The 26,819-nt window shown below is 48.1% G+C and overlaps 1 protein-coding gene across 2 annotated transcripts in view; it reads left to right on the top strand.

Annotated features, from left to right (window-relative positions):
- The first annotated feature begins 568 nt into the window (after window positions 1-568).
- The window catches only part of Auh (AU RNA binding methylglutaconyl-CoA hydratase), a 95,235-nt gene continuing 68,984 nt past the window's right edge, over window positions 569-26,819 (top strand). For both annotated transcript variants that reach the window (XM_021180192.2, XM_021180191.2), the window contains exons 1-3: window positions 569-787; window positions 13,302-13,369; window positions 13,480-13,567. In XM_021180192.2, coding sequence (XP_021035851.1) covers window positions 601-787; window positions 13,302-13,369; window positions 13,480-13,567 — 343 coding nt within the window. In that variant the 5' untranslated portion in view covers window positions 569-600. The remainder of the gene's footprint in view (window positions 788-13,301; window positions 13,370-13,479; window positions 13,568-26,819) is intronic.

Below are 26,819 nucleotides of genomic sequence, written 5' to 3'. Positions count from 1 at the left end.
CCCCCCCCCCCCCCCCCCCCCCCCCCGTTCTCACAGTGGAGAAGGAAAAGCGTAAATTTCTCACAGATAGTGCTGGGTCAAAGATGAAAGGGACCACACATTAACCTGGGCCTGGCTATGCATGATTTTGGATTTCTACTTCAACTTGTGTGAGGCTTCTGTCTAAAGATAGGACCTCTGACTGGCCCTAAACTCCCTCATCCTCACATGGGATTCAGGGAAGAGGGGATGGAGTCCCCACTGTTAAAGACCTTGTGGACTTCAACAATCTGATGGTATACAGGGGAGGGGAATAAGGGTCTGTCTTTCGAGTATCTTTCTTCCTTCCGGGATGGTCAGTCACAAGCCTACTATGGACCAAGTGCATGGAGGCAGGACCCTCTTGTCCCCTTCGTTTAAGCGTTTCCACACTTTAAAGATGCCTTCTCCTTCTCTGAGCTAGCAAAACATTAATGCTACCGAGGCAGCCTAGGCAAAGAGGGCCTGGGCGGGGCCAGACGACGAGGGGCGGGGCCAAAGCGACCGACGCCTGTCGTGTGCGTGCGCGGCTCCAAGCGGGGGGCGGAGCCTGGCCGCGGGCGCCCGCTGTAAACATACAACATGGCGGCGGCGGCTCCAGGCGCTCTGGGCGCCTTGAGAACCGGTCGCGTCCGCCTGGTGGCCGCGTGCTGCGCGCGGCTCGGCCCCGCGGCCTGGGCTAGGGGTACCGCCCCGAGGAGGGGCTACAGCTCTGAGGTGAAGACGGAGGATGAGCTGCGCGTGCGGCACCTGGAGGAGGAGAACCGAGGTGAGCTGCGGGCAAGCGCGGGCGAGGCCGCGGAGGTCCTCCCCGGCTGTCACTGCGGCCCCGAGGGTACGGTGGCCTTCCGGGTTCATCCTGCACGGTGATGATGCTCGCGCCTGGGGTCTCTCCAGCCAAGGTCAATGCGGAGCGTGTAGTACAGGGCCAGGGTTGCTTCTTGCTGTGTAATAGCTCCCTGCTACCCCAGGCGTCAGTGCGAGAGTTGTAGGAGCTGCAGCGGGGATGCCTTTTTATTATCCGAGAGAAGCTTAAATTAGAAGCATCCTTTTGCACATATTATCTCGGAGAGTTAGTTTTGGGGGGCTGTTGCACTTCACTTAAAGAATTTTGAACTCTTTTTAAATTTTTTGCCTTGCTGAGCTCCGTGGGGGGTAAATAATGAGGCTATTCATCTTGCCCTTGGGCTGATTATGGTGGGAGGAGACAGATATATTAGTGCACGACAAAGGGTGGAAAGCTATGAAAAGGTAAGATGCAGAGGAATATTGAGTTCCCTTTAGTTGCAGTGTCGGCTTAACTATAGTGATGGAGAAGGTGGAAGAAGGTATTGCCCAGGGAAGAGGGGACCACTGAATGCATTTTGACATCCATTTATAGGATGCTGGAATCTGTTAAATATCTGGAAAATAAGTCTTTTTAGAAGCTGTCTTTTTAGAAGCTCTCCTGTGTATTGAAGGTCAGATGACGCTTGCTTCAAGGCTTGTTGAGAACCCCGAAATGCCTGCAGGGTTTATCTCTCACTGTTATAACCTAGGCTGCCCTGGAAATTAAGATCCCCAGATTTAAGAGTGCTGGGATCACAGGGCTGAGCCACAGTGTCTACTCCAAGGCATTCTGTAGGCAACACGAGACTGACAGTTCTGACGCAAAGTTCCCTGTGCTCCACCCATCGAATATATCAAACAGAATGATAGGCACTCGATGAAGTGGTTGTGGAGATGGGAAGGTTACTGTGTATTGAGGGTTGAGCAGCCTCTGCAGGGTGCTCAGAAGTATGCGGAGTCATTTTGTTTCTTGCTCACTCAAGCCTTCTGAGACAGCAGAATGGTCAAAATGATGGAGATATTTATTTGGGAAATGGCAGAAGACAAGTATGGTGTGACAGAGTTGTAGGAAGCTAAGCTGGGGCCTTAGAGACCTGGAATCATTAAAGCCTTGGATGCCAGTCTTTTTGGGTAAGCTTAGTTTTGCTGGCGTTTCAGTTATGTTATACGCTCCGGGGGTGTGTTACTTATGAAGGGGTTGGGAGTGTTGTTAGCTGCATGTATATGCTTTAGTGGGTGTTCGTGTGTGTTTGTACGCAAGTTCACTCAGAACTTCCTGGAAGTCTTTAAGTTGGGATGCGATTGGACTGCGGGGGAAGATACAGCCCTTGGAAGATTATTTAATATTTCGATAGATAAACTGTAATGTTTATCTTGAAGGCAGATATCAGTAATTAGGACATCCTGGCCTAAAGACTGACCCAGCAGCCTTTGAGGATTGACAGAAGTGACCGTGCAGGCTTTGCTTTCTTTTTATGTCTGAGCCAACTTATAAGTAGTGCAGAGGAAGATGCGAGGGCCAGGGTACTGCAGATGGAGTCTCTGAAAGGTGGGTGATACAGGGACACCGAATCAGATTGTCACTAGTTTAGTTACTAGTGGCTTGCCATGGACAGACAGACAGACGGCAAACAGCATGGCAGGGACTCAGGAGAGTTCAAGCCCTGGCACCAGAGACAGACAACATTGAGGGAGATCTGAAGAGTGGAATCAGGCCTTATGAAGCAGGAGCTGTGGTCTCTTACAGATCTTTGAGGAAGGATAGGTGTAGTTTCTCAGCAGGATGGTCTGTGTGTGTGTGTGTGTGTGTGTGTGTGTGTCCGTCCATCAGTATCTCCTTTGATGTAAACTCACTTCTGGTGAGAAATCCCAGTGTTCTCAGCAGGGCGCATGGTGGTCTGTGAGAGGGAAGGGGCTGCTGTGGGTATCGTGGCCCGAGTGGGAGTGGATTCTGACGTTACACTATCAATAGTCTCCTGATGCTTCTGTCAGAGGGATGAGTCCAAAATGTGATGCTCTCAGCCTTTCACGGTGAGAACCCTCTGGGGGCAAAGAAGGACCAGGCTTCGTTGGTGAGGTTTAGGCTGGTGACCGGGATAGGCTCGCAGGACACTCGAGGCTTGCAGCTGTTGTCAGGGCTGTGTTTGTGATTTGCAGCGCAGATCCTCGCAGAGAGCCATGTTTCCCCAGCACTTACTACTTCTTACGTTGTCGGTCATCCTTTTTAGTTTTAGAGTAGCCTAGTGGGCTTGCAGAGGCCTCTCTTAGTCCTTCCCCCTGGCCTCCTGGCTGCAGCCACCTTGTCCCCACATGACTCTTCACATTGATGAGCTGGGAGTCCTTTGCTCACAGGTCTTCTCCACCCCTGCCACAGCTCACACACCCCGCAGCTTCACCTAAGCTTGTTCCTCTGCAGTCCTTTCTGCACGCACTTCCCAGACTGGTATCTCCCTACTCTGAGGAACTTGGGCTGTAATATAACCCATTTTAAAGATGTCTTTGTGAAACTGTTGGGGGGTAGTTTCTGGCAGACAGAACAAAGAAGCAAGTGACCAGAGCAGTGGTTCTTAAAGCATGGCCTTCATCCTTCATGATGCAAAGATCTGTTGAGAGATTTCACTGAAACCTTTCACGCCCTTTACTTATGCCAGCTTCATTCAAATGAGAATGACATGGCCGGCATCTGCTAGCACACCTTTCTCTATGTACTAAAAAGATTTATTTCCATGCAATTTTATGAATATGTGAACTACCTAATAATAAAGTTATAGTGTCTGGGTTCAAGCCGCTGATGTCGGTGCTGGGAACTGAACTCAGGTCCTGAGAACGGCAGGTGCTCTTGACCACCGAACCATCTCTCCAGCTTCAGTTTGGAACATATAAAAAAAAAAAAAATCAAACTCAAATCCTTTAGTCTTCAATGGGACACTTCATATTCCCCCTCCCAAGACACACCATAATCATTTTGTTTCCATAAGTTTGTGTGCACTGACTGACATTTCTGCTTCTTCTCTTGCCAGGAAGGGAATTGTTTTGCTAATTTCATTTTCAAGCTACTCCTTGCCTGTGTGTAGGAATCCATGGGAGTTTTGTCTGTAGGCATTGTATTGTGTGCTTGGATAGTCTGTCTTCTTTGCTTTGATACTTTGTATACTTCTCATATATGGCATGTCATTTGCACGTTGAGTGGCTTTGCTTCTTTCTGAAGGTCTTCATTCCTTTTTTCTTGCTAAGTTACACGGCTGGAGCCTTGTCTGGCTGCTCTTGATCTGTGGAGGAAAGCTTTGTCAAACTTTGCCCACTCAGTCTGATGCTAGTGGTACCCACGTTTGTTTTGCCCTTTATCAGTTGAGTGAGGAGTTTATAGAGTGAATTTTTAGCTCATTTTTTATCTTGTTGAATTTTGCTAAATGCTTTTTCTGGGAGGATCTTGGCTTGTCTTGCTTTTAGTTTGTTAGTGTGATGAATTATTTTAAATGCCTTTCAGTAATGACCCCCACCTCTATCTCTGGAAGTCAATTCCAACCGGTTGGGATAGTTTTTATGTATTGTTGGAGTTGATATGCTTATATTTTATTTGCATCTATATTTACGAGAAATACTGGAGTTTAGTTTTCCGTTCCTGTAATCTTTGTCCCATTTAGTGCTAACCTTGTAGACTTGGGTAGGACATGGTCCTTCTGTTCCTGATTTTCATAGAGACTTGAGAATTGCTCAAGTGTCTTTGATAGAGGCTTTTCAAATTATTCATCTTAAAGCAAAACAAAATAAAACAAAACAACATTTTGGGGGACTGGGAGATATAGCTCAGGGTGTGACGTGCTTACTGTGTGCATGTAAAGCCAGGGGTTTGGACCGTCAGAAGCTATCCAAATGCCCGCTGGCATTAGTGACTGTAGGTTTTGTAATTTCATTGTGTTAAGAGGCAGAGAGAGGGAATCCTAGAGCTGAGCTAGCCAAAGCTGGCTGACACTTGGTTTAGATGAGGGACGTCAGCCTTGGTTCCACAGACAGACACACATATGTTGCTGTATTTGTTTTATTATTTTGTTGGGTTCTTCTACATCTTCCTTCCTTCCAACTTTTAGTCCACCATAATCCCTCCCAACCCCTAACACTAGGTGGGAAAGAAAGCTTAGAGGGGGAAGGGGACAAAGACCTCTTTCAGCTAACAAGATCTACTACTTCTTGCTGATTAAAGGCATTGGGTTCCTTGAGGCAAGTCCAATTTTCATTGTCAGGATATCCAGCAGCCCAGCAATAGCAAATGCAGGGGTAGCAGCACCCACCTTCTTTGGAGCACTGGCGCCCCTCTCGGGACTCTGGTATTTATTCTCTTTCCAGAATCCTCAGAGTTAGACTGCCTGCAGCAGACAAAAATCATGGCCCTTTTAGAGTATGAGACAATCATAGTTGGCAGCTGTGGACAAACTGAAGCAGCACGTATCCCACACCTGGGATTAAACCAAAACAATATAACTGGGTTTTTAAAGAAACCAAAACTCACACCACACACTCACTCACTCATGCGCGCGAGCACACACACGCACGCATATGTTTTTGTTTCGTTGAACTTTCTGTGCTGATTTTTGGTTCCCAGTGTCGTGGATTCTGGTGCCTTTTGCCTCTCCCTTCCTCTGCATTTAGTTTGCTGTCCTTGTTCTTTTAAGATAGTTTTGCTGGCCTGGAATTGAGGTCTTGCTTCAGCCTCCAGAGTGCCTGGGCTACAGGAGTGCACAACTACGTGTATTAAGGTCTTTTCAACCCCAGTGTGTCTGTCCTACTGATGTTCCCTTGAGCTTGAGAAAGCTCCACTGTGACTGGGTGGAGCTTCTGCAGTCAGTGAGCTGCGGCTGGGCCCGTCTGCTGGTAGAAGTGAGTTTCTGGCTGCAGTGCTGTGAGGCATGGGTTTGTCTCTTCTCCACATAGCTCCGTTGGTTCTTCTCCGGGTGCAAGGGCATTGGAGATGATGATGTCTTAAAGGAGTGGGACCCCTGCACTATGGAAGGCTTTCTTTTGGGAGGCTGTGCCTTGCTCTGAATTCAGCTCTCTGTGAGATTAATACACCTGCTCCAGCTCCCTGCCAGCATGATTTATCTTAAACAAATGTGTCTTTAGAGCTAGGCACCAAGTCTTGCTTATCATCCACTCTGATCATTGTATCTATCTACCTGTCCATCTATCAATTCATCCATCCATCCGTCTGTTATTGGTGCTGGACCAAAGTTCATAGACTCGGGGAGGCTGAGTTCACATAGGTCAAGTGTTTCACCTGCTGAGCCATCTCTCCAACCTGGATCTCTAGGTCTTTCAAGCCTGAAGTTACTTCTGAGATGATTGGTTATTTTGTATCACGTTTGTGCCTTCTGTTGTCTTATTAACCAGTTCCTTCACCCTCAACCCTTGGCCTTCTGTATTTAGGTGTAAGTCTGTGTCATTTTGGCCTCAGATAAAACAGAAACAAATTAAAGCAAACGATACATAAAAGAACTACTTACCACAACCATGTGGGAGTTACTCTGGGGATGCAGGTGTGGGTCTTTATTGAAATGCATTTAAAGTAATTCACCACAGGGGCAGACTAAGCAACAAAAACCACAGTTATCCCAACACACTCAGAAAAAGCATTTGACAAAATCCACCACGGGAAAAACTCACTCTAGAAACTGCAGAAAGAGTCCACCACCTATACAGGGCAAAGCGTGGACAGCAGCAGCATCAGACTTGAGTGAGTGGGGGCGTGTAGAAAGGCAGGCTTCAGGAGCCACAGAGTGGCTGGCTGCTCACGAGGTTGCATTACTGTCTAGCATGTTTGTACATTCTGTTGCCGTGTTCAGGGCTCCTTCAGCTCCACCCTCTCCGTGTACGTGTGTGTCCTTTGCTTTTCCCATGAGGTGGCACCTAGCTATCCTAGCACTTTGGCTCCCTCTGCCCCACCTACTTAAGGCTGCTGCATTCTGGAGGAAATCCTCAGGTCTTGTCTTTTGCTGTCCCGTTGAAGGTTGCACGTTGATACTGCTTTGATGACCAGAGTGGTTTTTGTCTGTGCCTCGCACACCTAGATCCTAACTGCTGTTTCATTGTGATGGCTTGGCTCCTTCCTCCTCAGCCCTTGTTCTGGCTTTGGTCTTTTCTTGGTTTTTGCTGCCTTGCTACTTTTCAGGTGGGTTTAGCAGCGCTGTGTTCAGAATCAGGGTGTGTTGAGTGGATGTGAGGGAACTGTGTACGAGCTTTGGCTTACTGTGTAAGGACAAGTTTAACTTGTTCAGGTCTGCTTTTCTGGTTTTCAGAATTGTAAGAAGTGTCTGCCAGTGTGAATTGCCCAAATCTTGCTAAAAGTCAGTCATTTAGTTATTCTTCTGGCCTCTCCTTTTTAGCTGTTTTAGAAATGTGATGTCTTCCCCTAAAACAGGTTTTAGAAGTGTCTCCTTTCTGCTCCCTTCCTACTGGGCTATTTTTTTATGGTTTGTTTATTCTGTCTTTTTGGCTGGGTGGTGTTGGCATACTGCCTTTAGTCCTAGCACTTAGAAGGCAGAGGCAGGTGGATCTCAGAGAGTTGAAGGCCAGCCTGGTCTACAGAGTGAGTTCCAGGACAGCCAAGGCTGCACAGAGAAACCCTGTCTCCAAAATCAAACAAAACCAAACAAACAAAGAATGTTTTTTATGGTAGTGGTGCTTTTTGTGTGTTTGTTGTTTTGGCTTTAATTGTTTCTCTTTTAAGGAATTGCTCAGTTCTAAGATGCCTGTTAGGAAAGCAGCTACAGGGCTGGAGAGGTGGCTCAGAGGTGAAGAGCCATTATTGCTGCTGTGAGGACCCAGGTTCTATCCTCAGCATCTACATGGTGGCTCACAACCTCCAGTTCCAGGGCATCTGATACCCTTTTTTGTGGCATCCAAGACAACAGGTACCCATGTGCACACAGGCGCAGGCAAAACACCCAAACACTCTAAAGTAAGCCTAACAAATTCCAGCTGGCGGGCATGTCTCAGCGTGTTGTTCCCAAGCGTGGAGCTGCTGCTATACGTGGATTGAGGCCACCTCAGAGCATTTTCCAGGCTGTGGGCTTTATTGGGGTTGTCAGGTTCTGTCAGCATTTTTCAGTGGTTGGCTTATTAATCTAATTTTTTTATTAATAGTGGTTATCGAAGTTGGAAAATTTTAAGTAAAAATATACATCTTGATTGTGAGAAGAAAAAGCTTTATAGAAGGATGCCATGTTTTCAGGCACTTTAACCAAAATTAAGACTTTAAAGCCGTTGTGAGTTCTCTCTGTGACTCACAGCGTTTCTGGTTGCGTTTCCTGCCTTATGATTGTTGCTTTAATTTTCAGACAAAATGGAACACCAGGCTCCCTTTGTTTTGTATCAAAAGAGGTCCCTCACGGTCTATAAAAATGTTATTGTAGGGAGCTGGGGTGCAGCTCAGCTGGTGGTGCGCTTGTCTAGCACAAGGGAAGCCCTGGGTTCAGCCCGCACAGATGCATTAAGCAGGGAGTGGTAACCCCATGTGCCTGTAGTAGCCCCAGTTTACCCTCCGTTACATAGTGAGCTGAGGGCCATTCTGGACGGCATGAGATCCAAGTTGCTTAGTGGTGGAGACCTGGGCAGTTAGCTAATTCTGTCACCATGAACTTTGAGATAAACCTGGATGCCCTTACTGATGGCATAGCTTGCTAATGGCATCGCCTACTGATGGCCCAGTTTACCGATGTGTAGCTTCCTGCTTGTCTTCTCCCATGAGTTAATCCTTTCTAGAGTCTCGCTCTCAGGTTGACATGGCTGATCTCCTAGGCGAGCGAGCCTCAGTCCAGCTGACAGTGAAGATCAACCACCACACTTTGCCTACACTGAACTCCTCGGCTGTTGCACCTCATACTTGTGTGAATGAGGCCTCTCAGCTGACCAGTTGTAGTTAGGTGTTCCTCTCTCAGCACTGGTTCTCCTGGAGAGTCATGCTGTGGGGTTCTGCTGAGATACGCCACAATTGTCATGTCAGATCTTAGTTCTCTGATATACTTAAAGATGGTTTATTTTCCTGTAAATGTACGGGCTTTTCTATGCCTGCCCTTGCTTTGAAGAATGACACGGAGACCTTTACACTTATTAATAAGCTCCAGGCACTAAAGCAGGGCAGATTCTGAGCTATTCTAACCTGACTATGGTGGCCTGGCCTACTGCCCAGCAGCTTCCCAGCTGGCCTGGTACCTGCCGCCATCTTAGTCCTGCTCTGGCATCTCCTCCATTTGTGTCCCAGTGGCAACTCTCTGGGTCCCAGCTGAGACCCTTTCTCTCTCCCTTCCCCTTCCCATCCTGCGTTTTCCTCACCTGTCCAGCTACAGGCTGTTCAGATCTTTATTTGACCTATCAGGTGATGGAGAATAATATTTACAAAATACTGAGTCAGGAGATGTTCCTAGTAATGGCAAGAGGACGGTCAGCATCTGAAATCAGCCTCTGAATACTCAATACACTAATTCACCCCCCAACCTTTTCCATTTTCTTTAGTGTTCACACCTTAGGAATGGGTGGTAATTTCTAATGCTGGAAGCAGAGTGGATGGAGTTCCTGTCCTGTGGTCTGATATTGTTACCAGTGGAGTTATTTTCTAAATTTATTTTTAGATGGTTCACTGTTAATGTGTCAAATGAAAATGTTGCTGAATTCATTAATTAGCTCTGTAGGTTTTTCATGGGCTCTCTGGAATTTCCTTCAGAGGGGACCCTGTCCCCTGTCAGTGGACATAATCTTACTTCTCTCTTTCCCATCTTGAAGTCACCATGCTCTTTGTCTCTCTCCTGCCACGATGCCTTCCCGAGGCTCTCAGCACCGAGCTGAGTAGCAGTGGGGCCTTATTTTGTTGTTCATCTTTGCTTGAAGACTCTGTCTTCCTGGAGTTTGATGTCAGCTCCGGTTTGCCCCCATGTTCTTTGTCACATTGAGCTAAAGTCTTACAGGTTGTGTCTGTTGCTTTCTAATCAGAGGGCCCTGTGCCTGTCAGGATCTTCTCTTCAGTAGTAGAGATGGTCATAGGATTTCGAGCACTTGCCAGTGTTCTGTCAGTGTGGCCCATCACCTTGATTGGTGGGCGTTGCCTTTGGCTTGTGTGTAAGGTACAAGCCTAGTTGTCTTTGTACTTTTAGATCTTGATATTTGTTAAATGATTCTGTCTGTCTTAGGGCTTCTATTGCAGTGAAGAGACACCATGACCAAGGCAACTCTTAAAAGGCAAACATTTGGAAGCTGATTATGGGATGGATCCCTGGATATGACAGTCTTTAGATGGTCCATCCTTTCGTCACAGCTCCAAACTTTATCTCTGTAACTCTTTCCATGGGTGTTTTGTTCCCAATTCTAAGAAGGGGCACAGTGTCCACACTTTGGTCTTCGTTCTTCTTGAGTTTCATGCATTTAACAAATTGTATCTTATATCTTGGGTATCCTAAGTTTTTGGGCTAATATCCACTTATCAGTGAGTACATATTGTGTGAGTTCCTTTGTGATTGTGTTACCTCACTCAGGATGATGCCCTCCAGGTAGGACCCAGATATAGCTGTCTCTTGTGAGACTCTGCCGGGGCCTAGCAAACACAGAACTGGATGCTCACAGTCAGCTATTGGATGGATCACAGGGCCCCCAATGGAGGAGCTAGAGAAAGTACCCAAGGAGCTAAAGGTATCTGCAACCCTATAGGTGGAACAACATTATGAACTAACCAGTACCCCAGAGCTCGTGTCTCTAGCTGCATATGTAGCAGAAGATGACCTAGTTGGCCATCACTGGAATGAGAGGCCCATTGGACTTGCAAACTTTATATGCCCCAGTACAGGGGAACGCCAGGGCCAAAAAGTGGGAGTGGGTGGGTAGGGGAGTGTATTGGGGACTTTTTGGATAGCATTGGAAATGTAAATGAGGAAAATACCTAATAAAAAAAAAGGCAAACATTTATTTGGGGCTGGCTTATAGTTTCAGAGGTTCAGTCTATTATCAACATGTCCGGAAGCATGGCATCCTGCAGGCAGACAAGGTGCTGGAGAGTTTTACATCTTGACTTCTGCACTGGGCAGAGCTTGAGCATAGGCCCTTAAAACCCACCCCCACAGTGACACACACTTCCTCCAACAAGGTCACACCCACTCCAACAAGGCCACACCCACTCATGGTGCCACTTCCCATGAGCCAAGGCTATTCACACTAACACACTGTCAGAGTTTTTGGAAAACTGTGTGAAGGTACATTTTAAGGTCTTTGTCCCACCAGAAGTGTCTCTTACACTGCTTGTTGCTAAAGCCAGAAACCTGGTAGATACTGCTAGCCCCACCTTCCAGGGTAACCAGCCCTCAATCAGGTTTGCATTCCCACATCTCGAATACGTCTTAAATCTTTTCAGTTCCCTTGGTTTGTACTGGTGCCAGCCTCCAGATGCGGCAGCCCGGCCCCAGGATCACATGAGTATGTGCATTGTGTAGAACCAGCTTCTGTTAGCTGCTACTCCTTGTTCTTAGGCTAAAGATAGAACTTTGATCTTGGCCTGCAGGCGTTTCTGACCTGTGCTGACTTCTTTACTTGGTTGACCACTTGCTCTTCTCCCCCACTCCCATCATCCACTCTCTGTGGCTGCTTTGTGCTTCCTCCTGTGTGTCCTCTGCCCCGAATTCAGTCTCTCTATTATTCACTTTTCATGTATGTCAAAATGTCTGTATTGTACAGAGAGAATGTAAGTAAGGAAGGAGTTGTTTTGGGGCTAGTGGTTTCAGAAGGTTCATTCCTTGGTGGTTTGAGCCCACCATGCATTTTGGCAGAGCATCATCCTGGTAGGAATGTACCATGGAGGAAGCTGTTTCTCCTCATGGAGGACTGTGAGCTGAGGGAAGGAAGATAGGAAGGGGCCCCCACACTCAGTGACCTATTTCCTCCAGCCAGGCCCCCTCCCACCTTTGCTACTTTCTCATAATGCCATCACACTAAGACTCTATCGGGGGTGCTTTCATTCCCGTCAGTAATTCATAGACAGGCAGCCACCCCTAGAGGTGTCCTTCAGTAGTTCTGGGCATATCTTAATCCAGTTGTGCCTCTTTCCAATGGTTTCCTCTTTCCTACCTGCTCTTCCTTCTGGCTCCTCTCAGTAGTGCCTGGGGGAACCTTTCCTTGACCATCTTCCTTTGCCCCAGGTCATGCCAACCTGACCAGAATCACCAGGTGATTGGTGGGTATTTCAAGTGCCACTGAGCAGTGTCGTGTGGACTCAGCACATCTGGCCTGAGCTGCTAACTTTTCTTCACATGGAAACTGAAGCTTGGATGTAGTGCAGCCACTTAGGTGTGGAGTCAGAGAGCCACCTACACGATAACGGCACATCCTTAACCTCTGCAGCCTACCTGGGGCCGAATGCTGGCTACCTGTCAGGTTGCTATGGGATCAGTGAGCTAGCATACCCAAGGCTGTGGGCCCTGTTGGACCACAGCCCTCAGTCACTGCAGAAGGCCTTCAAATGGTCACAGCCTCAGGCCCTGCAAGCTTGTCTCCACCCCGAGGGGCATCTGAACATGTGCATCTTGCTTTGATTTAAGTCAGGAACAGATAAGGCCCACACCCAGTGCTGGAGAGGGCATTTCTGACTCCCAGTGGACATGTGTGCTTAGGGGGAAGGTCGAGTGCAGGTGGATAGACCCGCAGAGCTATAGTTAAGGCCACTGAATTTGGGTATTTTGCAAATAAGGGATTTTACATAAGTGGTGAATCCTGTGCTCAGACCTGCTGTAGCTGGGGTGGCCAGCCTGGTTTAGATGAGCGTTCAACAAGACAGGGAGTGAGCAGGGAGAGCCTGGGTCTCAGGGGAAAGAAAATGAACTTCATTTTATTTGGGCCGAGTCCTCATTGCCTGTAGATCTGACTAGAAATGTTGTTGGGCAGAGGTCAGGAGGAAGCCTGGCATAGAAGTACTAAGACTGGTTCATCAGCAAGAAGCAAGGAGCTACCTGTAGCTGCAACAGTGCCAGAAAGCAGGGCAGAGGCCTGCGTGCACCCAGGCCCTGCTGAGCTGAGCCAGGAGCCAGGGGCAGGTGGGAGAGTGGTTATCACCAGAAGGACAATGGTGAATGAAGGTGGATCTGCCCGGCTCTCCTGCAGGCTCCCTGGTCTTCTCAGAGATTCAAACGTGGAAAACATTGCAGAGGCCTTTGAACTGAAGGACCCATGACGCTGGCATTCTCCCCTTAAAGTGCAGAGAGAATATTAAGCACCAGTTTAACCTGATAAGTCCTTAGCTACCATATTAAAGAAATAGAAGTACTAGCTTTGAAAAGGAAGCTATAACTGAAAATAAAGTCCCGTCTTTGCCTTGGCTAGGAGGGCAGATCGGCTAGGTGCCAGGTCCGTCCTTCATCCCGACTCTGCAGTCTGCCTTCTGAGCGCCCCACTAACCCAAGCCTGTGTCCTTCTTCTCCCTCCCTAACCAGGCATTGTGGTGCTCGGGATTAACAGAGCTTATGGGAAAAATGCACTCAGTAAAAATCTCCTCAAGATGGTGAGTGGAAGACTAAGCCGTTTGCTTCTAATATTAAGACATATTGTTGGTATGATTTTAAAAATGATTTTTCCCCTTTTTTCTTCCCCCTCCCCCCTATCTTGGTTTAGTTATCAAAAGCAGTGGATGCATTAAAGTCAGATAAGAAAGTTCGGACCGTTATCATCAGAAGTGAAGTCCCTGGGATATTCTGTGCTGGTAGGTAAAATAAGCTCCTGTTGTCTTAAGATTTACTTTCTTCACGTGTGTGTGTGTGTGTGTGTGTGTGTGTCTGTATGCCGTACGCGTGGGTACCTGTGCAGGTGAGGTGAGCAGGGATGACTGTATCGCTTGGGGATGGAGCGACAGGCATTTGATGGAAGCTGAACTCAGGTCCTTTGGAAGAGATGCAGGAGAGCTTTCTTCCTGTCACACTGTCAGCTGGTCCCATACTTCCTTTGCAGTGCCCCATTCTCCATTCAGATCTTCTGTGGTTTGAACTATTGCCAAAACCAATCCCTCTTTGTCTCCTCTTCACAGTTTCATAAGAAAGGAATATTCTTACTCTGTTAGCATTGGAAAGACACTTACAGCGTGTGGATTGTTTCAGAAAACAAAATGCTTGGGACCATTAAGATAATTATTTGAGGTAAATGAACAGACCTGGTGAAACTCTAGCGGGGGGAGGGGAGGGAGAAACCAGGTCTCAGGCCACCGTGTTCCCCGTGCATTTGACTGCTTAGCACCATCTGCCTCCTCATGACTCTTAGGTGCAGGCCTGAGCTCTGAAGGATGGTGTGTCAGTGCCTCTCACACCCTGTGAGTGTGCCCATAAGTGTGCAGTGAGTGTGCCCGTGGGCCGCAGTGGTTTTCACACTAGTGGCACGTTTTCCCAGCATTAAAGATTGTTCTCTTGGGATTGACTTGTTAGGACTCCTGAGCCACGCTGGGGAAGGAATCTGTTTCCCCCGGCAAACAGCCTAGGCGATCACTACTGACACGCGGGTAATGAAACTGAGTTTTTCAGTACACTGTAAATGGGGTGATTCCCCTAATCATTCAAGGGAACCCCCTCTAGTGTTTTCATGATGGCACAGGTGTCTCTTTACTAAGAAGGGTCTGCTCTGCCTGGGCCAGCCTGAGACCACGGGTGTTTACAGCTCTTTTGGAGGCACAGTGACCGTGGCTCCTGCCCCTCATGTTCCCCATCCTGACAAGCCTGGCTTCACCCCAAACCCCAGTAGAAGTTTATGGGATTTAGGCACATTCAGTGCAGATGAGTTACATTTTGGCTTTGGTATGGTTTTACTGCTTCCTTAAAATGTAGCATACCTAAAAAGGTAACATTTTACAGGGTGTGTAATTGAAGAAGGTGGATACTGCCCTCGCATGTGGGGGGTGGTATTCCCAGTACAGGCTTCTGTTCTCTGCCCAGGCAGGTTGAAGGGATGGTTTAACAAAGCACAACCCTGGGTTTGGCCCTTGGAACCCCAGTGGCTGGTTCTAGGATCTTTCCCTGTGATTCCCCCCCTTCCCCAGAACTCCAGTCTGTGTGGGTGCTGACCGTTGTCTTAGACAGCTGCATAGTGTTTGTATCCAATTCTCTCATCTCCCCAGGCACTTTAGATGGTCTCTGGATCACTTGCATTGCCTGATAACAATGTTAATGGCTGTGAAAACCATGGCTGCATGGCATTTAGGCAGTGTATACGTGAATTGCCACAGGTATTTCTGTTTTCTTGCTCACTTGAATCTGAGGTTTTGAAATCGTGAATGCAGGAGGCTTACAGTGCTCAGGATGCTGTAACTCCCTTGTTTCTAAGAACTCACACCCAAAATGTTAGGATTCTTTGTGACTTTCAGGAACAGCTACAGACAGTCTGGGATGGAGGGCTATCAGGGTCTGGCTCTGAGACCGGTGGGGGTGGGGGTGGGGGTGGGGGTGGGGAGCTGTTCTATCAGAGATCACCATGTTCCTGAGGCAGAGCACTTCAGGTGAGCGCACCATCCACCGGTACTGTCTGCCAGTCCTGGCTGGCCTCCTGACTAGCCATCCTTGTCCTTTGTCCTGCATCTCTGGGTGTGATGCTGTTGGGATGAGACTTGAGTGTTTTGGTACAGTCTGCTGTTTCTGTTCCAGGCTATGCAAGTCTAGTGCCATGTGCTAGTTGTTACATTCAAGTCAGCCTGGTTAGCCCAAGTTAGTCCAGTATCTGCTCTGTGTGTGTTAACACTTCTGCATAGCCAGGGTATTTGTTCACATTTTAATTCCTAAGTGGTTTTTGCTTTGTTTTTCCTCTTGTATTCTGTCAAGTACTCAGTGTTTGTACTATAGACAGTTTGGGGGGGGGCAATTTGTTTATTGTCCTGATCTACAGCCTTTCTCCAAAGGGCATCCTTTTCATAAATGTATTTGAGACAGCCCAGAAGCTCTGCTAGTGTTTGTGTGAAATACAGTTCTGTGTCCTAAAGGAAACTCAATGAAGAGGGTGCGTAAGCTGATCACAGCCTGGAATGTAAAGTCTTAATTTCTGCCAGGCTGTGGTCGTTAGTGATGCAACACGTTTAGCTTTGTGTTCTGGAGTACTGGAGGCGGCAGAGCCTCGCAGCTCGGCTCGCATCTGCAAATCCTTGGGGGGTTCTCTGTGCCCCAGAGGCACTGTCTTCCCTCCATGTTCCCCAAAGGTTGTCTTTGTACATCCGTGTTCTACTGATAGCTTGTTCATTTCTGATAACTTGAAGCCTCTGGGGTGGGCTTGCCTCAGATCTCTGGAGCAGGGGAAGCTGTCTTTGAAAAATCCCGTTTTGTGGTCTCAGAACACAAATCGCAGTGGGACTCAGCGTGTGTATTTGCCCCAGCCGGACAGTGCATTTGTTCATAGTGTGTTCTTAGGGGCCGTTGGCTGGCTTGGGTGACTCTCTGAGCATCTCAGACCATGCTCCTGTTTACTGACAGTGTTTCTAGCTGTAGTCATTTGTTTATTTTCCCTTCCTTTTCTTCTAAAATATCATGAAAACAGGCAGTTACTACCTGGGTCAGGAAAAGGATTCATTCCTACCTAGCACTGGAGCTTAGACCGGGAGGCCTGATTTCCCATTTAAATCTCACGGTAAAATTGAAACTCTAGTTTACTTACACTTTAAATCAAAATGTAACCAATAGATTCTGGATCAAAATATTGGAAAAAGTGTACAAAGAGAAGTCTTTCCTCACCCTACATTCCTCTAATAAAGACACTTTATCACGTCTAATTACTAAATACTATTGTATCACTGTGCTAAGCACCCAGATTGCAAGAGGATTGACGTGTCAATTAGGATGTTAAGTGGGCACTTAGGGTGAAGGCGGCGCTGAGACGTGGGGTGCTAGCAGCAGAGAGGGGGTGCACATTGATGTCCCTCCTAGCATCACTCCAGCCGTGTGGACTGTTTACAAGTCAGACCTTGGGTTTATCCTGAAACTTCTGAAACGGTGATCTCCTTTGAAGAAGCTAACTGAATAGTGTATAGGGTGGGTGCCTAAGTGTACTTTCTGAAGTGATAGCTATGGTGGTGCCTGAGCTCCTGGGCTAGTCTAAAACCACTGAAGGAAAAGGCTGAGACCAAAACACGGACTTACAGAGGTTGGACCCTTGCATTATGTAGAGGCGCTCAGGCCCTTTCCCATGCTCAGCAGGGGCTGTACCCCATGTACCCCAGTGTTGTAATGTCAAACCCTCAGGGTTTTTTTTTAACCTCAACTTTTACCCTAAGATCTCAAAGGAACAACCTCCCTTTTCCCACCCTCACCCCCCAACTGTGTGCTTACTGCCTCAGTGGCTCTGCAGACCAGGATGCATACTATGTGGTTCCTTGTAGGTTAAAGCTTCTGGACTCATGGTTGGCCCCTTTGGAATATTGCAGGGGACATTATGTGTGTGTGTATGTGTGTGTATGGGGGGGGGTATCAGCCCTACATAGCTTTGTCCCCTATGCTTGATAGGAATTGTGTATTTGATTTTAAGGTTCACCTCTTTACACATGTATTCGTCCTCTAAAGTCTGTTATTTCCCGACGCTTAGGATCTGTTTAGTTTTAGTAATGTCACCTTCGATGAAATGATGGAAAAGCCCTTTAGGTCAGGCTGCACGGCGTGTAGAAGCTGCCAGCAGCTGGTCCCTGTGGTCAGCTGTTATCTTTGCGCCTCTGTTCTAACACCAAGCAGTAAATACGTGGTGGTGTTTTTACCGTAACGTTCTAAAATGAAAACTTAATCAAGCCTCGCTTTTGCCTCATTGCAGTTTCTGGACAAATGACACCCAGTTCTTAGCAGCCGTTGCACTGCGCAGAGTCTAAATTGAGTGTTTCACTGAATTATGCCAGTGTGGGTTTTTTCCCCAAAAAAGTAAAGGTCGTTTCGCTTCTGCTTTTGAATTCTAGTAAATTGTGTTATGACTAAGGCCTCCTCACTAAAACCGTCAGCACGCGTTGTTAAATGGTGTGTGTTCAGATGTCATGACGGGAATCGAGTGTGGGAGCCTCTGACTAATGAAGAAATCTATTTAAGAGATTGCTTCAGAGCCTCGGGGTTTTGCTCTGATGTGTTATACAAGTCAGTTCTGTAGGAGTGAAGGGGCAGAGGGCTATTTTGCTGTTTTGTGTTGCATGCAATGGTTTACATAAAACACTGCTAACTATTTCATTGAGGATATGAACTACTTGGAATGACATTTACCACTTTTAAGTGCATAATTGATGTTTTAACAGATGTTTAAGCCATGGTTTACAGACTGTCCATTTGCATAAATCTTTTTTTCTTACAGTGAAGAACCCTTAAAAGGCTGCTTTATGTCTCCTCAGACAAAGGTGTTTGGAACCTTGCAGGATAGATTGTAGGTCTTTTGTGTCTGGCCTGTTTGATCTACCATAATGCTTTGCTGTTTGGCCGTGAATTTCCGTGGTTTCCATTTTCCTGTGGAGCTGCTGGTTTTCTGCTCAGCACGTGATAGTTGAAGGAGGCTTTCGCTGTTTGGTTTTGTGCGGACCACACTTGCATCAGCACCGTTCAGTCACCGTAAGGAAACAACTGAGGTGATGGACTCTGGCCGAGGAAAGGCTAATTCATCTGGGTTCAGAGGTTTGGAGGCTCCAGTTCTGTGTTTGGTGGCTCCTTGGTCAGGACTATGGTGGCTAAGTGCCTCAGGGCTGGGATGACTTGGAACATCTTAGAGGGAAGGTTCACCCTGAAACTATGGTGGTTTCTGAGACGTTCAGAGACAAGTCTTTGTTGGCGTGTGTTTTTATTCTCTTGGGTGGGTGAGTGTTCAGGAGTGGAGTTACTGGGTCTTCTACAACCGGGCCAGCCACACACAAGTTCTGAGTTAGATGCCACAAGACCTCCAAACTAAGAGGCCAAGAGAGAGAATGTGTGTTTGTGTATGTGTCTATGTGTGCATAGAGAGTGTGAGTGTGTTTATGTGTGCATGAGTGTGTGTGTGTGTGAGAGAGTGTATGTGTGTTTATGTATGCATAGAGAGTGTTTGTGTTTACATGTGTGTGAGAGTGTGTGTGTCAGAGAGAGAGAGAGAGAGAGAGAGAGAGAGAGTGTGTGTGTGTGAGAGAGAGAGAGAGAGAGTGTGTGTGTGTGTATGAGAGTATGTGTGTTTATGTGTGCATGAGAGAGTGGGGGTGGGTGGGTGTGAGAGAGAGTGTGAGTGCGTGAGAGCGAGGGAGAGAGCACAGAGAGAGGAGTGTGCCCTGGTGCTGCGATGCATCCTGCCACTCATGGCATTATGACTCTAGTCTGCATTTCTCTAATGAGTCTAAACGTCTTGTCCTGTGCCCGTTTGTCACAGTGTCTATTTAGATATATTGTCTCCATTTATGTCTTGCCCTGTTCCAGCCCCCCATTCCCCCACTGCCACCTCTTCCTCGCTTTCATTCATGGTCTCCTTCTGTCCCGCTCTCTACACCTGTTCTCATTCACCCTCTCAGGCATGGTTTCTCTATGTAGCTCAGGCTAACCTTGAACTCGTGATTCCCTTGCCTCAGCTTCTCAGAGTGCTTGGATTGTTGGTGTGTGTCACCGTCCCTGGCTTCCATATTTTTATTGAGTGCCCCCTTACTGAGTAGAGGTCAGCGCTCTGCTCTTCTCTGGCATGCTCTGCAAGCGTTTGCCACTCAGCCACGTGACTGTTCTCTTTTTTTGTTGCAGTTTCTTTTCAGCTGAAGGCTGACATCCAGCTTTGTTTCCGATTTACACCTTTTTTTGGTGGCCGCTCCAGAGTCACAGCTCACAGAAGCCAGAAGTGACTCCTGACTCCCGGTACTCTCCTCAGATCTGGGCCTAGGGTGGATCCGCATTAAGTTGTGTGTATCTAGTGACATAGGGTTGAATTGTTAGGGGACAATAAAACACACACACAGTCTCTGCTTCGGTTCCCAGTGTGGCGCTCATGAGCACATGGACACGGTGCCTCACGTTTGCCTGAGAGGTGACCTCCGCAGGTCTCTGAATGGATTAGAGGGCCTGACTGGCACCCTAGTCTGCATCTCCTGACAAGTGGATAGGGGCCAGAGGCTGAGTTTAACCATCGAGGCACCTATTAAAGGGCCTCAAGAGACTTCTTCCCTTGGGGCCCAGCCATGCTGTCAGGGTAGTGATGGATCTGTGTGTGTCTGTCCCCCCTCCCCCTCTGTGGCCTCTGCTGGCACGTTTCTGAGGCTTGCCTCCACTGTAGTAGAACTGGACATTGCCTGAGTTCCTTGAGTTGTTTATAGTGAGTGAGTTTGGGCAGGACTTTGAGGGAAACCCCACATTTATACCATGATTGGCCAGAAGTATGAATTGCCCTTAGGATTTGTCTTGTGATTGATTTTTTTGTTTGTTTGTTTTTGTTTTTTTCGAGACAGGGTTTCTCTGTGTAGCCCTGGCTGTCCTGGAACTCACTCTGTAGACCAGGCTGGCCTTGAACTCAGAAATCCACTTGCCTCTGCCTCCTGAGTGCTGGGATTAAAGGCGTGTGCCACCACCGCCCAGCTTTATAATTGATTTTTCAAGGGAGGACTCTCTGCTAGACAGCCTGTGTGATTTCAGTAGCTCCCCATGACAGAGTTCAATTGAGTTTTTGGATACTGGCTTGGCCAGCGAGCTAGAGAACTGGTGTGGGTCCCTCTGAGACAGCCGTGCTGACAGTCCATGTGATTGATAGGGTGTAGAGCCCACGGAGGGGCAGGCCTGTGAGGGGCGATCTTGTTTGGTTAAATTGAGGTGTGAAGACCCACCCTAAAGGAGCGGTCAGCGCCAGCCATCGTTCTCTGCTTCCAGCTGTCCGAAGCTTCCCCCAGGACTTCCCTGCCTTACAGAGTGTGCCCTCAAATGAATCACACCAACCTTTCTTCCTCGAGGCATTTTATCACGGCTACAGGAAATGAAGCCAAGTTGCCCCCTGCGTCTGCTATAGGATTTATAAGCCAGAAAGTCACTTACCAAGGAAAAGTGAGGTTGCTTAGAGCAGGTGGGAGTGTGACTGAGGGTGCGGAGCCTCCCCTGACTTCTTTGGGCCTGTCACTGTCCTGAGAATGGCCCGGTGTTCTCATCAGAGAGTCCTGGTGCTTAGAGGAGTCAATGGAGGCCTTCCTGTATAGTGTTGGGGGTTAAGTCCTTGCCCATTGGTGATTGAGTAGCCATCCTCCAACCAGCATCCCTGCCCATCCAGGGGAGTAGGGGTGGGGCTGAAAGTTCTTACCTTCTAATGCTAGCTTTACTCCCTAGTCCAGTGCTGAAGCCCTGCCCTGCCCCAGGAGAGTCACATGATCCACATAAGCCCTGGCGTTTGGAAGGGCTGCTTTGAATAACAAAAGGTACTCCAGAGTTCAAAGTTTGGGACTCTGTACCAGAAACCTGGAGTGTAAGCCAGCACAGCTTTCACTATGCCATAGGCTGTTATTTCTCTTTATTTGACTTATTTGTTGCATATGCATATTGAATTTTTCTAGCAGCCATTTATTGAAATGACTTTCCTCCCATCGAGTTATTGACGGACTTTACTAAAGTCACCAGATGCTATGTATTGAGTCACTCTCTTTGCTCCATTAATGAACATCGGTTAATACAGCACTGTACTGTCTCAGTTACTGTGTTAGATTGGGAACACTGTATTAGTTTATTCTGGTGCTATAAGAAAACACCTGAGTTTGTACCCTTTATTTAGTTTTGAAAGCTGAAAGTCCGGGACCTGGCTACACCATCAGGTGTGATCTCTGATGAAGGCTCCTGCTTGCATCACCTGCTAGTGCGTGATATGTAGTGGCCCAAGCACACAGCAGTGACAGGAAACCAGAGGGCTGGTAAGAGCCACCAAGCTTGCCGGTGCATACCAGCTACTCTCCCTGAAACTCACCTGCTCCACGAGAATTGTTTGCTTTTTTGGAGGGCAGCACTCCTGCACCCCCAGTGCTCTGTACCTCTTAGGCTCTTCTCACAAATGCCCAGCACCCCCAAGTACTACCACTCAGGGACCCACCGCCACCAAGACATGAGCCCCGGGGAGCGGTTAAAACTCAAAAACACAGCAGTTATTTAGCTGGATTTATTTTCAAGCGTCCCGTGGTTCTTGTTAATTTCTGATTTTTATTCCTAGCACATGGCAGTCCATACAGCTAGTTTCCTTGATGCCCTCACGTTTTAGGAAGCACCTCAGATCATGTACTTCAGATAGTCGCAGTATCTGCGAGGGAGCTGTGTTTCCCAGCATCTTTGCCTTCCTGTTTCCAGCATCATGTTCACTTCATGCATGCAGCAAGTCGAGTCAACAGTGGCAAGAGCTGTCCTGGTCCTTCCTCACCTCCACAGAAGGCACCGCACCAGCACCAGCCAGCTCGCAGCTGATGATGTCAAAGAGAGTTCTCTAGACCTCCATTTCCTAGAGATTAAAATAAAAACAAAACCACAAACCCCTCATCAGCATGAGTTGAATTCGCCAAACTTGTTAGAGCAGTTATGTGTATCTCCTTTCTGCCGGTTAACGTGCTAGGTTACAGATTGTCAGATATTAAAGAACTCGCTATCCCCAGACCTCACTTCTTGGTCATAGTGCATTCTTTCTGCATATGAGCAGCCTGTGAGTCTCTGATTTGCTAAAATGAGGCAGTCTCCAGTTAGCTCCACCAGGACAGTTGCTCTCTTGAGTGTTTGTGTCATGCTGGGCTCATAAGAACTCTTGACTTCTGGCTTCCTGGAAATGTGTATAGAATTTTTATTAATTCTTAGCAGCTTGGTAAACTTACTGTGGAAGCCAACTGGCCTCTGGGCTTCCTTAGCGGGAAGGTTTTAACTATGAGTGTAACGTCATTAGCAGATGCAGCGGCAGGCCATTTACCTGTTTCTTTTGGGACAATTTTGTTAATTTATCATTTTTTTTTATTTTTAAATGGGAAATCAAGTTTATTAGCATCAAGCTGCTCCCTCCTCCCCACCTCCACCCCCTCTGCTTTTCGTGTCTGTGGAGTCAGCAGTTAAGAGTGTCCGCATTCGGACAGTTTTGTGTTGTGTTTGCTTTGAGGCAGGTTGAGTGCAGTGCTGGCTGGTCTCTGTCTCAGGACCCTCATGCGCCCTCTTCCCTAGCACCCGCCTGCAGCCTCAGCTCTGAGCTCAGCCTTTGTCCTCTCTCTGTTGGTTTCCCACATGGGGTCTTCACCTGTAGATCTGCCCGGCCTTTAACTTTTCATCCTCCTGCCTCAGCTTCCCAAGTGCTGAGATCACAGATGTATGTCACATGCCCAGCTTTTTAAAATTATTTATAACTTTTGTCTTTTTTCTCTCTCTCTTAAAATACAAAATAATCATTTTACTTGTCCTTTTCAAAAGCTAGCTCTTCCTTTTGCCGAGTTATCTTTCCCTTTCTGTCTCAGTGTGCTTGGGACTCAGTCTTCCGTTTCTTTTAGGCAGAAAGAAGCTCAGATCTTACATTTGATCTTCTCCAGCGTGACCTTTTCACGGTTATGCGCCTGCGCTCTCTTCCATCGACCCTGCCAGGATTCCCGTCAGTTCCAAGGAAGTAATTGATTGGCTGTCATTAACTTCTAACTCTGTTTCCACCTCAGCAGACCGGCCGGAATACTGTCCTAGATTTTGTACATACCGTTTTCTTAGCATATCGGAGATACCCGTTAGTAATGACGCTGCTGGCTCATCTTGCCTTTGGCCTGGCCACTAGGCACTTTCCGCACACACGTCAGCACTTTCTGCACACAACCCAAGTGATTGATCTCAGAGCACTGCGCCTGCCCAGCATCGCTGCTGTCTGGAAGGCTAGCTGAGGGCCCAGACCTGCCGGGCTAGCGACCTGCTGCACTGATATGCACAGGAGGCTTGGCAGATGGAAGCCACAGATCTCATGGTGTGGATGGAGATTTTCCTGCTCTGTCCTTTGGGCCTGTGGATGATATAGTGTCCCCTGTTAGGTGGAGGGAGGGGTCTTTGACAACAACAGAGGATGCTGGGAGCCAGAAATCAGTCATGCAAGTAGTGGCCTCAAGCCCACAGAGAGTCAGTGTCCAGACACTGGGAGAGACATGGGCACTTAGCCTACCCTGGTGCCTCCAGAATCACAGGCCTGCCTAGAGAGACTGGGTGTGACCCACTGTAATGGTTTGAATATGCTTGGTCCAAGGAATAGTACTAGTAGGAGGTGTGGCCTTGTTAGAGTAGATGTGTCACTGTGGACGTAGGCTTTAAGACCCTCGTCCTAGCTGCCTAGAAGCCAGTCTTCTGCCAGCAGCCTTCAGATCAGATGAAGATGAAGATGTAGAACTCTCAGCTCTTCCATCCCTGTGTCTGCCTGGATGCTGCTGTGCTCCCACCTTGATGATAATGGGCTGAACCTGTAAGCCAGCCCCAATTAAGTGTTGTTCTTATAAGAGTTGCCTTGGTCATGGTATCTGTTCACAGCAGTCAAACCTTAAGACACTCATCTAGAGATAATGACAGACATGTTTTGTCTGTAGTCGCTTTCCTAGCAACAGCAGGGCAGCTGACACCAAGCATGTTAGGTTTCATCTGCCCTGGCCACAACCTCTTCTGCCCTGTGCCCTGCCTTTGCCCTCTTCTGTCACCTCTGACAGACAGCCCTTACTCTCCGCCTGACAAAGCTCATTCTCTTCCCAGACTCAGTACACCTATTGCTTGGAGCAGACTTGCCTCAGATCTTCCTCCTTCACCAGGCTGCCTTAGCCTTTCACCTGTGACCACTTTGACGGAAGGTTCCTTCATGTGTCTGCCCCAGCTAAACACCATCCAACCGACTTTCCAAAGAACCCTTAAGTTTCCACTTCGGTCCTCAGAGGTGGTCCCCATTCACCTAACTATCCATTTTACTTCTGTAAAAGTCCACCGATGCTGGAGAGCTGGCTCAGAAGTTAAGAACACTTACTGCAGGTTGCAGAGGACCCAAGTTTGGTTCCCAGCACTCAAGCCAGCCTGTAGCTCCTTGGAAGCACACATTTACCTCACGTGTACCTACCATAGTTGAAAATAATGAAAACCAGTCCATCTTTCTGTTTGAGGCTGCTCTCTCACTGAAGCAGGAGCGTATTCATTCGGCTAAGGTGGTCGGCTGCTGAGCTTCAGGGAGCCTCCTGGTGCTCCCCATTATGGAAGTATGCTCCCAACTCAGACCCTTGTGCTTGCATAGCAGCTGCCCGCCCAGCCGCACATCTTTCTCATTCACAGCTTGTTTGTAACATGGCGGATGTAGCTCTGAGAGGCCATACTATTGAGATATACAGGTCCCTAAAGGTACTGTTTTGAAAGGTGTGCGGGATATTTCCCTCCAGTGTGCTTTTGTTGCATCCCAGATTTAGGTTCCTTTTATTGTATCTTATCTTGACTATATAAATGTCGACATAGTTTCAGAAGTTAGAACTGCAGAGGCGGCACCTTAGGAAAGCCTGTGCCCTCGCCGCTGCACCCTTGCTTACGTCAGGTAGTAGTATACTCTGGAAACGGTTCCATGTGAGTTCCCAGAACCGTGAAGGTGACCGCCATGAAAACGGGGTAAGTGGGACTCTCTGGAGGAGCCCTGGTCAGTGTGCATGTGTGTGGAGTCCTTTACCCTATTGAGGACAGCAGGGGTTCAGTGCCAGGCAGGAGCAGACGTTGAGAACAAGCCTGAGGAAAACTGGAGTGAGTCCTGGTGGAATCCTGCACCACAGCTGCCCTGTGCTAGCCAGGGTTTTTAATTGGAAATTTTATGCTTAATTAGCATCCAAGGGGTGTTTGTCCTGGAGGAGATTCAGGCAGCTTTTTTTCCACTACAAGCATTGCTGGGGGCCTGGTAAGTCACCAAGCTCTGCTCTTCCAGAGAGCCTCTCTCCTCCTCAGCGTCACCTGCCTGCTCGCTCTGATTCAGTGTCTAGAAATTTCCTGTGATAACTAGCCTGGTCTATAGGCCCCCACTGATTAAGGTCACATTCCCACCCCCACCCCCCCCTTTTGTGAGCATTACGATAGTTTATGTAGCAAAACGTTTCCTATTAAAATGCATATGAGTGAGACATGATAGTAAAGCAGGCCCTTTGGGGAGCAGACCCGGGCCTCTCTGCTCAGAGGCCATCCATCATCCTTAACACTTGTAACACTTGCTGATCCTGGGGATCGGGATTTGTTTAGCTCAGTGGTAGAGTGCTTGGCTAGCAAGTGCAAGGCCCTGGGGTGGAGCCCAGCTGCAGGGGGAAAAAAGGGTAGCATTTGCTGTCTCCTCCTGTGGCCACTGTCCCTGGGTTTTCTGTGGCTCACTAGTGTCGTCTCCCCACACCCGCTGTTTACAAGATTGCTAAAGGGTTAAAGTTCCTTAGTATTCTTGGAGATCGTATACCAACATTTAATTTCAGCGACCACCTCTTGTCTGGAAATGACTTTTAGCCTTTGAGGGTGGTGGCCCTCGATCATGGCAGCTCCTGGGCAGGCTCGGGGTGAGGCCATGGAGGAGTGGCAGCCATGAACACAGACTGTGTTGCATAAGGTCACGTGCGCAGAGCAGAGAAACATTAGAGTAGAAGCAGGTTATCAGGGTTTGATTCTCCTCTGGATGGCGAGGAGCTTGCGGTATCCTGCAGCAGAAGGCGGCTCACAGGTGATCCCGTCGCCAGAAGCCAGTGACTTCTGAGCCCATCTGAAAAGCCTTCACAGTCGCCAGATGCTTCCGTGGTCCTAGGCCTCCCGCTTGCGTATGGCTTTGATGATGGAATATTTTTGCCCTAATGTAGGCTGGAGCCTTGAGCTGAGCTGGACTAACTAACCAGAGCCTACCCAGAGGGGTCTGGGGTTTGGGGCGTCAGGTTCACATTTGTGGACAGGAACTAGTAAAGAACAAAAGTAAGGAAATGGTGGTGGGAGGGAGAGGGGGATGCCGTGGGAAGAAGACGGCTTGCAAGTTCCTACTGGAAACTTAAGTGCTTCAGGGCCCAGTGTTGAGGGCCGGGCATGGCAGGC

The sequence above is a fragment of the Mus caroli genome, chromosome 13, assembly GCF_900094665.2.
Source record: "Mus caroli chromosome 13, CAROLI_EIJ_v1.1, whole genome shotgun sequence".
Lineage (NCBI taxonomy): Eukaryota > Metazoa > Chordata > Mammalia > Rodentia > Muridae > Mus > Mus caroli.
The sequence above is the reverse complement of the archived record's forward strand: the minus strand, read 5'-3'. Positions and strand labels throughout refer to the sequence as shown.